At 40.9% G+C, this 15,155-nt stretch overlaps 1 protein-coding gene across 1 annotated transcript in view; it reads left to right on the top strand.

Moving 5' to 3' along the window:
• Positions 1-15,155, top strand: part of ACPP (acid phosphatase, prostate) — a 101,648-nt gene that overhangs the window by 5,005 nt on the left and 81,488 nt on the right. The window contains exons 2-4 of the mRNA XM_006846639.1: positions 10,206-10,301; positions 13,369-13,455; positions 13,811-13,963. Of these exons, the coding sequence (XP_006846702.1) occupies positions 10,206-10,301; positions 13,369-13,455; positions 13,811-13,963 (336 nt within the window). The remainder of the gene's footprint in view (positions 1-10,205; positions 10,302-13,368; positions 13,456-13,810; positions 13,964-15,155) is intronic.

Consider the following 15,155-nt stretch of genomic DNA (forward strand, 5'->3'; position numbering starts at 1 on the left):
TGAAGATTCCTAGCAGAGGATATTAGAGCCCATTTTCATGACATTACCAATTACAGCTCTCTGCCTATGTTTAATACTTTGTATTGGAAATTTGAAATGCTGTGAATTTAGTTTTCTAATCTGAGCTGTGTTGGAAAGATGATGATGCCATGGAGATAGGGTACATAAATAGTCACTAAACATATGAAATTCTTAAAAAGGAGTATGGTGTACAAACACCAAAGAACCTTATAATATCCTGAACAGTACCAGGTACAACAAGGAGCTCTCGTAGCATAGTGGTTATGCATTGGACTGCTAACCTCAGGGTCAGCAGTTCGAAACTACAAGCTGTTCCGCGGGAGAAAGATAAGGCTTTCTGCTCCGGTAAAGATTTACAGCCTCAGAAACACTGTACAGGTCACTATGAGTCGGAACTGACTCCACGGCACATAACAACAACAACAACAACGCCATGTAGCAAAGTGGTCAAGAGTACAAGGTTTAAGTGAAGCTCAACCCCTTACTACTGTGTGACTTGGGATGAGTAACCATATAGCTGTACCTCAGTTTCCTGTCAGTAAAATGACAAAAATAATAACTCATGGAGTTGTTCTGAGTCTCAAAGGAGTTAGTAAATAAAAAGAACTTATCACAGAGCCATTGCCATGCTGCAAAGAGTTTCGATGACGGGTAAGACTGAGGAATTCGCACTGAACGCCTAAGACAGGTCAAGACGCTGTGGGCCCAAGCGTTGTTGACCGTCCAAACCATAGGCTCTGAGGATCAGACTCTAGCTACCTAGTAGACATAGCAAACTGTCCCTCATCTGATTATTCAGTAATGCTTGTTAGTAATCTCATACATGAGCCCTGGATATCCACAGACAAATGTAAAAACCTTCCCTAAAAGCCGAGACTGTAAATTCCAAAAAGGCAAGTTCCCCACCACCCTCAAAAAAAAAAACAAAAAAAAGCTAAAGAGGATAGAGATAAACACTGTTAACTGATGATATATGGAGGGGATAATAATCAATGTAATGAAACAAGCTATATGAATGGTTGAATGTGAAGCTGATGATGTGCCCTGTAAACTTTCACTCAATCCAAAATAAAAACATTTAATAATAATAATTAAAAAAAAAAAGCTAAAAAAAAAAAAAGAACTTATCAGCCCATCTGGTAAATGCCAAAACTATTGTGAGTATTATTAATATACATATACTCTTATCATTTTATCACATATGTGTGCTTTTTTTTTTTTTCAAATCATGTTCACATAACTAGTTCATTAAAATGCCAGGGTGTTTGGAGGGTTTCTCCCCCATCAATTCCCTTTATTCTCAAAAGAATGACATAAACCTACTCCTCACTTATTGACATTTGTTACTGGACATTTTCTATTTACAGCTACAGTGGGAAATCTACTATCCAACTATGTTGTGCATTAGCAACTTATATCTGGCAGTGATGAATGCTGAGGTGCAAAGTAAGAGTAACACTTACTGTGATGTTTAAAGTTGTGCGTCAAATTGGCTGGACCAAGCTTTTCAGGGGTTTGGCAGTTATGTAGTTTGGCAGTTATATAATGATGTAGTCATTCTCTATTTTGTGATCAGATGTAGTCATCTTTCATTTTTGCATAACATAGACTTTTGCTTCACAATATGGTTTTTGGAACTTCTCCATGATGGTAAGTGAGGAGTGGGTGTATTTACATGTCTTTTGTCTTTTAAGTATGATAAGTTTTCTTCTCAGTTTTGGGCCCAATAAAAACACCTGGAGAAATACACATTCAAATGTGACTTCAAGAGTTATATAGATTTTAACCATTTCAACCATGGTCTAACTTACTGATGACTGAACTTGCTGATCCTTTGCTTCATAACTTTTACTGGAAAAGTCAATCGACTATTGAGCCCCTTTTATCTGCTTTCATTTTCATTTTTCATGTTCATTTTCATGAACAATACCTTCAAACACAGGAATCACCTTCTCAAGGCTGTAAATCTTTTCACATCTATTAAAATAAGAATCAAAATGATAGCTACTACATTGTAAGCATGCACTTGATGTCAGGATCTTTTCATATTTCATATCTCTAAAATTATCCTATTAAGCCCATACTGACATCTTGATGTTATCTATAAGAAATTAAAAGCCAGTTGGAACTTAACTTTGGTGTATAGGAAACTTGAGATATTGTCATTTTTAATGGTCCATTTAAAAGATCTGAGTTGCCCTAGGAAAGATATACCACATAAAACAATCGAATGGAAAATCAAAACCAACTTACATACTAAACATTAAACCTCTCTTCCATGATTTATAGCTCTCTACAGCTAGTCCAGCATAGCAGCAATTGAGTCCTTGGGTAGGGCAAACTATTAAGATACTTAACTGCTAACTGAAAATTAGAGGTTCACCCAGATGCTCCTCAAGAGAAGTTCCAGCGATTGATTTCCATTGAAAATCCTATGGAGGAGTTCCACTTTGTCACACATGGGGCCTGCATGAGTCAAAATGGACCCAACAGGAACTGGGAGTGTTTGCACAGCTGTGGTGACGGGCAGTTCTTCACAGGTCTTTGCTGGAGAGACCCACTGTGCACTGAATGCTGGTGATTGGCCAAACCAGAATTCAGTTCAGTTTGCTTATATACACCCCTCCCTAATTTTATGCCAATGCTATTTTCAAGTTTTTATAATGTTAAAACTGGTCAGGGAGATTGTATCTGGCTCAGGATGTATTTGTTTTAATCAGCCAGATTGCCACTATAAGCACTTGAAATTTTCAGAGTGTCCTAAATTCTAAGGAATTGTTCTTTATCTCTCATTGTTGATATTACATGAGTCTGTCCCAACTCATAGTGACCCTTTATAGGGTTTCCGAGGAGTAGCTGGTGGGTTTGAATTACTGACCTTATGGTTCAAACCAACCTTGCAGTCCAGTGCTTATCCTATAGTGCCACACCAGGACTCCTTAACCCTTATAATCATGGAAACTATAATGAGGAATGGATGATTATAAATTAATAGAGATGTTTTGGGGGGCATGTAAGGTAGCTAGCTAAATGCCTGAATAATAACGACAGAAATAATAGTAGCAAATATAATAATAAAGAATGTAAATCGAGTGCATTCTATGTGCTCAAGCCAACCCATCGAGTCGATTTTGACTTGTAGCAACCCTATAGAACAGAATAGAACTGCTCCAGAGGGATTTCGAGGCTGTAAATGTCCATAGGTACAGATAGCCTCATCTTTCTCCCATGGAGCAGTTGGTGGGTTTGAGTCTCTGAACCTGAGGTTAGCAGACCAACTCTTAACCCACTGCACTACCTTCCTGTATGCCCCAAAACAACAACAAAAAAAATTCCTCAACTATCATCAAGTCAATTCCGACTTATGAAAACCCTATCTAGAGTTTCTGAGACTGCAAATCTTTATAGGAGCAGACAGTCTCTTCTTTCTCCCACAGAGTCACTGGTGGTTTGAACCACTCACTTTGCAGTTAGCAGCCCAATGCTTATGCTACAAGGCCAGCAGGACTCTGTCAGTACCAAGCTAATGGCTTTAAATCTCGTAGTGCCTCTACAGGTAGATATGGATTATCTTAGTCTGTAGAGAAGGAAATTGAGGCATGCAAAGTTAAAATTAAATCACTTTCCTGAGGTCACTCAGCTTGTCAGTGATACAGGCAGGGTTTGAAGCCAAGTCTACCCACCCCAAAGCCTAGATCATTTCTAATATGCTATACACCTTCCACGCATTATAGTACACAGCTCTCATTTCTTCCCTTTGTCATGGGGCTCTGAATTCTTCATGGGTCCTGGATAAAAAGATCTCATTGGAGTGTCTTACAGTGAGTGAAGGATGTATTCCTAGTCTAATTCCTTTCATAGTCCAGCTTCCTGCTTACCTCTCAAGTGGTAGCCATTTATATGACTCATTCTCTTCTGCCTAAATTATTTTACTTTTAAATCCTCTTTTTAAAAGAATTTATTTCTCAGTTCCTAAAGCAAGAAAACGAAATAGTCTTTTATTCATGTCAACTTTAGAATTATGAATTGAGAGATTATCCCAATTTAGAGCAGACTCTAATAAAATGCAGACCTGTGTTTAATGTCAACAGCTAAAGTCCCATCTAGGATTCCCAAAATCGTTCCAAAGTTTTATGAAGCATCTGGAATTCCAAACCTGAAAGATCAGGCTGATGGTTTATGACACTCCAATCTAGCCCAGGGATAAACTCTACCTTCCAGAAACAAAGGCACAAATGTAGGACATCAAAGGGAAGATAAGAGAGCCAGAAAAAAAAGTGAGAAAAGAAACGCACACAGCACACCTTGTAGTAAATAAGGAAGAAAAAGAACAAGTCCTTGATAAGTGAAAAGCCTGAAAAGAAAGGCCTGGAGGAACTGATCTAATCCAATGTTCATTATTGAAGTAAATATTTTGTGATTGTACTCACTATGTGTCAGGCATTGTTTGGGAACAGGGATAGAGCAGAGCACATGACTGCAAGGGTTCTGCTTTCAAGGAGTTTATGGGGAGAGGGGAGCCAGATATTTTTTAAAATATGCAAATTTTAAAACCAGGAAAATGTCCAGGGTGAAAATAAAGCAGATGTGACAGGGAAGCCTCTGTGTGAAGGTTGCATTTTCCAGCACAGACCTGGATTTAGTGAGTGTGCCAGGAGGAGACGTAGAAATAGGATAAGCCAAGCAGATGGAACAGAAAGGCAAAGGCCCTGAGTCTCGAAGAGCTTAAGGTATTGGAACAGCAGAAGGTTAGCAAGAAAAAGGATAAGGTAAGGTAAGAGCCTCAAGGTGAGCAGGAGCTAGAAGAGAAGTGTTGGGGGTCATTGTGAGAACTATTAATTTTATGCGAAGGGCAATGAGAAATGATATGGTATCTCGAGAGTGGTAAGGGTATGAAAGAAACAAGACTGGTGACAAGTTAATTTTTGAAGTCAGTGATGGGCTATAGGAGCTCATCATATACTTTTGTAGGTGTTTAGCATTTTCCATGAAAACTTTCTAGCACAATGAGAGAACATTAGTGAGTTCTAAACAGGCAAGTGGCATGATCTGATTGGCATGTTGTAACAGCACTCTGGCTACTGTGTGGAAAGCAACTGCACCTGGTCACCCTGTGTTCACTGGGTTCTCCGACTTCATACACATGCCAAACCTGTTTGACAGACTTGATGGTACAAGATACCAAACCATGGTTCTTTTTTTAAAACGTACCTATGATTTTAAAAGGGTGATATGGTGTAAAGAACCATGGGCTAGCAATCTTGAGAATTAGGAAATCTGGACAATTTACTCCATCACTTTGAGCTTTAGTCTCTTCAGTTGTTCAGTGTAACAACAGAACCAACCTGTCCTCAAAGTAGGGATTTTAAGAATTAAACAAGATAGCAGGGAAACGAATTCTACAAACCATGGAGGATCGAGCAAATGTAAGGGAGTTTATTTATCTTGAACATATCCTTAATGCAATTACTACTGGCACTAATGCAAGCACCTGTGTAAATACCACAGATAATATATTTTATTTTTAGTATTCTAAAACGCACCAGCTGCTTCTCGGAAACCTATATACAGGGTCACTACGAGTCAGAACTGATTCAAGAACACTTAACAGCAACAACCAAGGGTGTTATAAAGTTCCTAGGTGATGGAAATTATGAAGAACTTGGCTGCTAACTGAAAGAGCAGAGGTCTTAGTCCACCCAGAGGTACCTTGGAACAAAGTCCTGGCAATCTACTTAAAAAAAAAAAAAAAAATCAGTCACTGAAAACCCTCATGGAGCACAATTCTATCCTGACACACATGGGGTTGGAATGAGTCGGATGGACTCGGTAACAATTGGTTTGTTTTTGTGGTTTGTTTTTAAGGATATCCTGGAGTGTGGTTGCTCAGCTAAGAACAGAGATTATAAACTTGGCAGAACATCAGTTAAGGACACTGTGTTGCCACAGACATTAAAGCATGACCAGGTGGAATCCAAGGGTTCCAGTTTGAAAATGGCTCTGCTGAGATTTCCCTTTGTGTGTATATGCATGTGTGAGTGTGCATTCATGCATTCACATACACATATTTTGTTTCCAGCACTGGGGTGGTAGATGCTGAATTGCTTGTTTGGCATTCATAGCAGGTTTGAGCCATTACTTCAGAAATGCTTATAAACCACTGAAATGAATGAGATTACAATCATGCATGATGTGTAAGAACAGAGTGAGAAATCTGGACCCAAATCTCATGATTGAGTTCCAGTGCTTGGCTCCTTAAAATATGCTCTCTAAGGTGACCACACTTATGTCCCCCCACTTGTGATTCTGTCATCTGAATGCATTATCTCCATTTTAGTTTTTAAATTCTGCATATCGTTCATGGCACCTTCAGATTGGTTTCTCACCTCGAGTTTTGGGTTCTTCTGATGCAAAAGAAAGAAAGAAACAAAAAAACTTACAGATCTTAAAGAAAAGAATGCATGGAACAGACAGAGCTTAAAGGACGTTCCAGATCCCTGTATTTGAGCATAGAGAAATGAATCTACTATCTGTAATTAAAGGAGCTCTGGTAGCGTAGTGCTTATGAATTGGGCTGCAAACTGCAAGGTCAGCAGTTCGAAACTACCAGCTGTTCCACGGGAGAAAGATGAGGCTTTCTGCTCCAATAAAGATTTACAGATTTGGAAACCCTGTACAAGGTCGCTGTGAGTTGGAACTGACTCCATGGCACATAACTAACCACACCTGTATTTAAGAATACTGGGTTTGGAGGCACACAACCTGTGTTTGAATCCCAATTCTACAGATTACAAGCTGTGTGACCGTGGGCAGGTCACTTTCCTGGCTTGTGAAATGAAGATGATGATAGTGTCTGCCTTGTACGATGATGGGGCTTTATCTTGTCATTCAATTTTTCCATGAACTTTTTTGAAGCCTCCTTGTAGAATTGGTGAGCGGATTAAATACATGAAAAATACTGAGCACAGTTTCTGGGACAAAGCAAGTGTTCACAAAATACTGGGAAGCTATTGTGTTTGTTGGAGTCCTGGTGTGGTGCTGCAGGTTAATGCACTGGACTGCAAAGTTGGTTTGAATCTCAGAGTTAGCAGTTTAAGCTACAAGTTGGAACTGACTCAGTGACACTTAACAACAACAACAACATTGTAGTTGTAGGTTGGCAGGAAGCATTGTAATTCTGTTTTATTAGAATGCTTCTCTTCTGATTTTTCTGTACTTATCCAGTGGTTCTCAACTGGGAGTGGCTTTGTCCCACATTAGCCATTTGGCAATGTCTGGAAACATTTTTGGTTGTTACAACTGGGGAGAAGTGGTATGGAGTGCAGGTAGAGGTCATGGATGCTGCTGAACATCCTACAATGCACAGGATAACACCCCACAACAAAGAAATCTCTGACCCAAAATGTCAATAGCAGTATGATTGAGAAACACTGGAAACTGGACAGTGTGGGGTTTGTAATGAAGCCATGTAACAATGTTTACAACTCAGACCTGGGACAGTGTTTTGCACGGATACCTGGAATCCATTGTTAGTTACCTTTAACTAGGCTCCTGACTCAGGACAATCCCACGCACAACAGAACAAAATGCTTCCCAGTATGTTGCAGACTAGACCATTGTGACTGATTAGCTTTTCAATGGCTAATTTTTGGAAGTAGGTGACCAGGTCTTTCTTCCTAGTCCGTCCTAGGCTGGAAGTCTGCTGAAGCCAGTTAAGCACCATAGCAACACACAAACTCTCATTGGCAGATGGGTGGTGGATACATTTGAGATGCATCGGCTGGAAATCAAACTGTGTTTCCTATATACAAGGTTCAAATTCTACCGTTAAGCTACCAAATACCTACCTGGGATCTAGGAAACCTAAAATGTGTTTTAGTTATGAGAAGAAAAGCATATTAGGGTTGTTATTGTTAAGTACCGTCGAGTCAGTTCTGACCCATAGTGACCCTGTACAGGGTTTCCAAGGCTGTAAATCTTTACGGGAGCAGATAAGCCTCACCTTTCTCCCGTGGAACCGCTGGTACTTTCAAACTGCTGACCTTGTGGTTCGCAGTCCAATTTGTAACCACTATGCAGAGCTCTTTAGCCTTGACAATTTCTGGGCATGACCAAGTCACCCCTGATGACTGGTAAATGTAGATACTAAGCAGGGAATACATAGGTTTTCTTTCCTCTCTGAGGGGGTTATTGGTGGCAGTGATTCCTGTCATGACCAGAGTGATTTCCTTAAGGACCACTGCACCCTTATGCCTCTGCTCTCTGTAGCCTGTTCTACTGAGGTTTTTAGCTCATCATCAGTTTAGAGGACTAAAAAATTTGAGAAACCAGAGACAAAGTTCAACTGTCAGGAACCTCCCCACTTTCCTAGAATCCACCTCAAGCATGAATAAAGTGGAAGACTATTTCTTAGGCAGTGTCTGTTGGATTGTTTTACAGGATTTCAGAAGGACAGACTCCTGGCTTTCTTTTCCAAATGAGCATCTTAGCCTGGAAGCATAAATGAGAGGTGTGGGCAATCTCAGATAATGAAGGTGTTGTATTGGTATTGTTATTAAGTGCTGGCCAGTTGGTTCTGATTCATACGGACCTTGTATAGGGTTTCCAAGGAGTCACTGGTGGGTTTGAACTGACTACCTCATGGTTAGCAGTAAAGTGCTTATTCTACAATGCCACATTGTTGTTGTTAAGGGCTGTTGAGTCAGTTCTAACTCATAGCAACCCTGTATAGGGTTTCCAAGAAGCGGTGGGTGAGTCTGAACCACCAACCTTGCAGTTCAAATTAATCTTGCAGTCCAGTGCTTATCCTACAGTGCCACACCTAGACTCCACAAAGCCACATTGTTGGTTGTTGTTGTTAAGTGCTGTCACGTCAGTTCCAACTCACAGTGACCCTGGATAGTGTTTCCAAGGAGCAGCTAGTGAGTTCAAACCGCCATCCTTGCAGTTCAAGCCTACCTTATAATCAAGTGCTTATCCTACAGTGCCACCCCAGGACTCTTGTTTTTGTTGTTAAGTGCAGTTGAGTCAGTTCCGACCCATAGCAATCCTGTATAGGGTTTCCAAGGAGAGGCTGGTGAGCTTGAACCATCAGCCTTGTGGTTCAAACCAACTCTGCAATCCAGTGCATTAATTAGCCCACAGTGCCACACCAACACTCTCAGCCCTCCCCAATATTCAAGTTTGCTGACATCACTGTAGACTTCATCTTGGCCTTGAATGGTTTTCTGACCTTTTGCTTATAAAATAACTCTGTGTTTGTCTTGGCATTCAGCTCAGAAAGCATACCAACATTTCAAAAATTCAGACTACTGTCCCCAAAGAGTAAAATGTGCAGTGAAAATAACATGACATACATGCAAATCTAAAAGTATGTTCTTAAAGTTCTGGGAATCAGCTTTTCCAATTTCCCCATCTACAATTCCTTTCTCTCTACACCCCTAAAAACAAATAAATCATTAGCTTAAAATGATTACCAAATTCTATAGGTCTCTTTCTTTAAGACAAAATACTTGCAGGTATAATTTCTGGTCATGACCATGTCACCCCTGGGTGACTAGTAAATGTAAATACTCAGCAGAGAATCTGCAGTCATTCTTTCCTCTATGAGGGGACTATTTGTGGCAGTGATTCCTGACGTGACCAAAGTGACTTCGTATTTTGTCTCAAAGAAATGGGGTTCATTCTTGGAAAATAGAATGCAGGGATCAAGGAATTTTTCCTTGAACTTTTTGAAGCCCTTTAATATGTAAAAAAAAAAAAAAAAAATTATAATAAATAATTAAAACTGTCATTGCTGTAGTAATAATTAAAGGAGATATCCTTCTCAGTTTATCTCAATAAAGTAATCTTGCTAAACACTTTCACTGTGTTCCTCCTTGCTCTAGCTGATGTACTGGGGCCCATGTATACTACCCACCTTCTAATGGATTCATCACCTTAAGTCCTATATCACTTAAATCACACGGAAAGTGCCAGTGGCTTAGACCAGTGGTGACGTTTTCAAAATCCTGATGCCTTGACTGTACCCAAGATGAATTAAACCAAAATTTCTAGGGTTGGGGCCTAGTTCTCAGGTTATTCCTATGGGCCTCCAAGGTTGAGAACCAATGGTTAGAAGAAAATCTACTATAACCACCAGAAGAAATCTGACATTTTACTACCACCTCATGATCTATTTTCAGGTATTTCGACATGGAGACAGAAGTCCCATTGAAACCTTCCCCAACGACCCCATTAAAGAGTCTTCATGGCCACAAGGATTTGGCCAACTCACTCAGGTAGGTTAGATTTTCAGCTAAAGGTTGTTGATAAGTCTCCAGGGTATCTGTGCATAGAGTTGTTTGATTTGATGTTTTTTACACTGTTGAAGTATAAATGGTGTGCATGGAGAAAAGAAGAGTTTAGAGATGCTGAAGAGAGCCAAGAGGTACTTGGTAGAACTTCCCCATAATGTTTTCAAGGCTGTAATCTTTACAGCAGCACACTGCCACATCTTTCTCCTGTGGAACAGCTGGTAGGTTAGAATTGCCCACCTTTCAGTAGCTGATCATTTAATCCACTGCCCCAAAAGGGCAAATGGTCCAAAGCACCATTAAGATAATGTTATAGCATACTGAGCGTTGATGTCTTCAAAACTAGTAGATTTTAATCACAGTTAAACATTGGAATTATTTGAAATGCTAAAAAAAAATAAAAAATACTGATGCCTTCATGGGCTTACTTGCTTTCTGGGTTCTCCATCCTGTTGTTGTTGTTATGTGCCGTGGAGTCGGTTCCATAGTGGTTATGGGAGCAGACCGCCTTATCTTTCTCCCGCAGAGCAGCTGGTAGTTTCGAACTGCTGACCTTGAGGCTCGCAGCCCGATTCATAACCACTATGCTACCAGAGCTCCTTACTAGTCTGACTATAAATTTGAAAAGAGGCTTTGATTCTGTAGGAAGGTTGTGTGATGCTGGAAGAGAGACAGATGCCAGTCATATTTAGAAGCAGAATCTCAGATGTGGTGAAAAATGGGAAATTGTTCACTACACGTTAGTAAGCACAAATAAGCTTATGCTTACCTTATTTATTGAGTAATCTGTCAATGTGTGGCACTCTGCTTCCATAAAGCTTGGGAAATCCTATAGTGCCATTCTATTCTCTCCTACCTGGTTACTATAAATCATAATTTAACTGGATGGAAACCAGCTTTGGGTTGTTTTTGTTTGTTATTATTGTTGGGGTGTTTTGTTTTTATTGGTTTCATACAAAAGAGGAGGAGCTCTGGTAGCATAGTGGTTATGAATTGGGCTGGAACCGCAAGGTCAGCAGTTGGAAACTACCAGCTGTTCCGTGGGAGACAGAGGAGGCTTTCTGCTCCCGTAAAGATTTACAGCCTCGGAAACCCTGTACAGGGTAGCTATGATTCGGAATCGACTCCACGGAACAAAACAACAATAACATACAAAGGAGGACTAGTTCATCAGAAGTGAGCTGTAAATTAGAGCAGCAATTAAACCCAAGCACCTGCTTTCTCAACTACTTAGGCACCCAGGAAGTCCACCTACCTCAACATGCACCTTATTCCTTTCCCACCCCCATGGTCATTCTAAATGGGCCATGATAATAGTGGTGGCTAAACGTGACACACAAATGAGTGGGTGGGACTGAGCAGCAGCCACAAAGATCACATCCTTTAACTCCTGAAGCTCTGGTGAGGCCCTAGATTAAAGACAAACTTGAATGCAATGTTTCCCAAAGCATGGAGCTCTACTACCTCCATCTGAATTTCCTGGGGCACCTGTAAAAGGCAATTCCAGGACACCACCCAGGATCTAATGATCTTGAATCTCTGGGAAAGATGCTGAGAAATTTGCAATGAGCACTCGCTGATAATTTTGCTTCTGATGCTTAGTAATGCTTGAAGATCATTGAGCTAATACATCACTGCTTAATGATTAATATTATCAGAATCACTCAGACAGCTAATTAGAAATAGATTCCTGAGCTCCACCCCCAAAACCTTCTGGTTCAGTAGGTCAAGGGTGAGGCCCAAGAATTTTATTTCTAGCAAGTTTTCAGGTAAGGCCAATACTGCTGGTTCACAGACCACACTTTGAGTATTGTTGTTGTTATTGTTAAATGCTGTCGAGTTGGTTCCAACCCATAGCAACCCTGCATAGGGTTTCCAAGGAGTTACTGGTGAGCTTGAACTGCTGACCTTGCGGTTCAAACCAACTTTGCAGTCCAGTGCATTAACCCACAGTGCCACACCAGAACTCCAAAAGCCTACAGCACCCAGTATTCCCAGGCTGTCTCCCATCCAACTATTAATCAGGCCTGACCTTAGCTTCTGAGATCAGACAAGACTGGGCCCATTCAGAGTGCTATGGCCATATTTTTATTGTTGTTGTTAAGTACTGTTGAGTCGATTCCAACCCATAGCAACCCTCTATAGAGTTTCCGAGGAGCAGCTGGTGAGCTTGAACTGCCGACCTTGAAGTTCAAACGGCTTTGCAGTCTGGCGCATTAACCCACATCACCACACCAGGACTCGTATTAGGTGCTAATTTTTTAGGAAACAGGCATAAACTCAATTTTTTATGAGCCAGGCATAAACTCAGCAGATAATAAAAGCATTGCTATCAGAGAATCTTAAGATTTATTTGTTGTTGCTGTTGTTAAGTGCTGTTGAGTCGGTTCCGACCCATAGCGACCCTGTACAGGGTTTCCAAGGGTGTAAATCCTTACGGGAGTAGAAAGCCTCATCTTTCTCCCATGGAGCGGCTGGTAGTTTCGAACCGCTGACCTTAAGGTTCGCAGCCCGATTCGTAACCACTACGCTACCCACCCTCTTATCAGGTGATTGGCTTCTTCCACAAAATCCCCAAGTGGTCAGAAGACCCTGTGAATGCTTTCCTAACAAGGATCTCACTATCACACCAGATATGAAGCATTTGCTTAAACCCGATCAATCTACAACTATTAAGCACCTCTATGTGGCGTCCTAGAGTGGAGCTCTAGGACTACTAACTGCAAAGTGGGCAGTTCAAGCCCAACAGCCACTCCTCTATACAGGGCCACTATGACCGGAACTGACTCAACTCCGTGGTATGTAACAAGAATAACACGTGTAAGGTGATGTTAAGAACTAAGGAAGATGAGTGAACTTCCTCAGGGAGTCCTGACTAAAATTGACAGCTCTTTTCTTGTTTTCATTTAAATAGATATTGTTATTGTGAGCCTATTAAAACACAATTTGTTCATGTACAGTAAGAAGAGATGAGACAAATTTAAATGAGTATTTGATTCACAGAGCCTACTTTCACTAACTTTTGATTCCCACCCCCACCCCACCCCCATAGGTGGGGATGGAGCAGCATTACGAACTTGGAGAATATATGCGAAGAAGATATGAAAAATTCTTGAATGAGTCTTATAAACATGAACAGGCAAGTTGGAGATCTAAGAATGGGAACCTTGACCCTTGAAAGAATGTAACATAATGCTGCGTATGTAAAAGGCCCTGCTTGTTTCCCAAAAAATTTATACAATTAGTTTGCTACTAAAAAAAATTGATAAATTTAAGTAAGTTCAAAACCTTATGAAAACCTGTTATTAACACTTGGACTTGACAAGCAGCCATCACTTAATTGGCTTAGTATCAATTCAACTACTGGTCTCATTGTAATAGATATTGTGATCAACGATAGTACCACAAAGTCTGACAATATTTTGGTATGGGTGTCCTACTCCATAAGGAAAAAAAATATCCACAGACTCTCTGCTCTGATTTTTCCATTCTAGGTATATATTCGAAGCACAGACATTGACCGGACCTTGATGAGTGCTATGGCAAACCTTGCAGCCTTGTTTCCCCCAGAGGGCATGAGTGTCTGGAATCCCAACCTACCTTGGCAGCCCATTCCAGTGCACACAGTGCCTGTTTCTGAAGATGGGGTCAGTATACTCGGAAAACCAAGAGATTCCACATGGACCTGGAAGTAGGAAGGAAGACAGTTCAGTATTGTGGATTTAGGACTTTGGACACTCCTTAGACTGTGTAGTCTTACTTTACCTAAATTTTGAGTGCAAAAAACAACAGAGAATATGGACAAGGAGCTCTGGTAGTGTAGTGGTTACGAATTGGGCTGCGAACCACGAGGTCAACAGTTCGAAATTACCAGCTGTTCCGCGGGAGAAAGATGAGGCTTTCTGCTCCCATACAGATTTACAGCCTCGGAAACCCTGTACAGGGTCACTATGAGTCAGAACCGACCCCACGGCACATAACAACAACAACAGTCAAGAGAAATAGGGAAGAGAATTTCTCTTTGGGTACTTTTCATCTACTTTGCTTTGCCACTCTTTCACATTTTGGCTTAGAACCCAGTACTTCTGTTGATACGGCATTAGGGCAGTTTTATTTATCCTCTTTGGGCCCTAATTCAAGGAGTCCTGGTCTTGCTGTGAATAAAGCATTGGGTTGCTAACCCAATAATTTACATCTCCAAAGGGCACATTCTGCAAGTCTGCTCCTGGCCACCAGCTCTTAGTCCTTCTCTTCTTAGTCCTTGAATCTAGAGTCCTCAGCCACTTCCCCTCTCCTTGCCCCCATTATCTGCCTCCATCTCTGGCGCTGCTGTTTCTCTGGATAAGGTCCCGGATTCTGCTTGTGCGTTCCTCTTTTGATGGTCTTAGGGTCCTCTGTTTCTGGACTGTAAGATGAACCACTCCCTTTTTTTTGTTACAAAACTTCTACCTTTATAATTATGACAGTCGCGATTAGTCATGATAACGATCAGTCACTACTGAATCTTACAAATCTTATCCCCCTCTCTTTTCACCAGACCCATCTAGACAAGGTGACAGCTATTCAGTGGGGACTCTTTTGTTTCCCCCATACTCTTAAACTAACCTGCCTCTTGAAACCTTGTAAGCCAGTCACTTTGTGACTTTATTGCCCCCTCATTTTAGGTAGCCAATGTCTAAGTTGCCCGTCCCTGTCTATCCTGTGTACAGAGGGGATAGCATTGATACTTGATGTGAAGACTCTTTCCCTCTCTGTTGGTATTTAAAGTAACTACCACTCTGCATATAGGTCAGGTTCATCATGAAGATGTATCTTCTGTCACTGTAGCTGTTCCAGCCT

Source organism: Chrysochloris asiatica, unplaced genomic scaffold, assembly GCF_000296735.1.
Source record: "Chrysochloris asiatica unplaced genomic scaffold, ChrAsi1.0 scaffold00028, whole genome shotgun sequence".
Classification (NCBI taxonomy): domain Eukaryota; kingdom Metazoa; phylum Chordata; class Mammalia; order Afrosoricida; family Chrysochloridae; genus Chrysochloris; species Chrysochloris asiatica.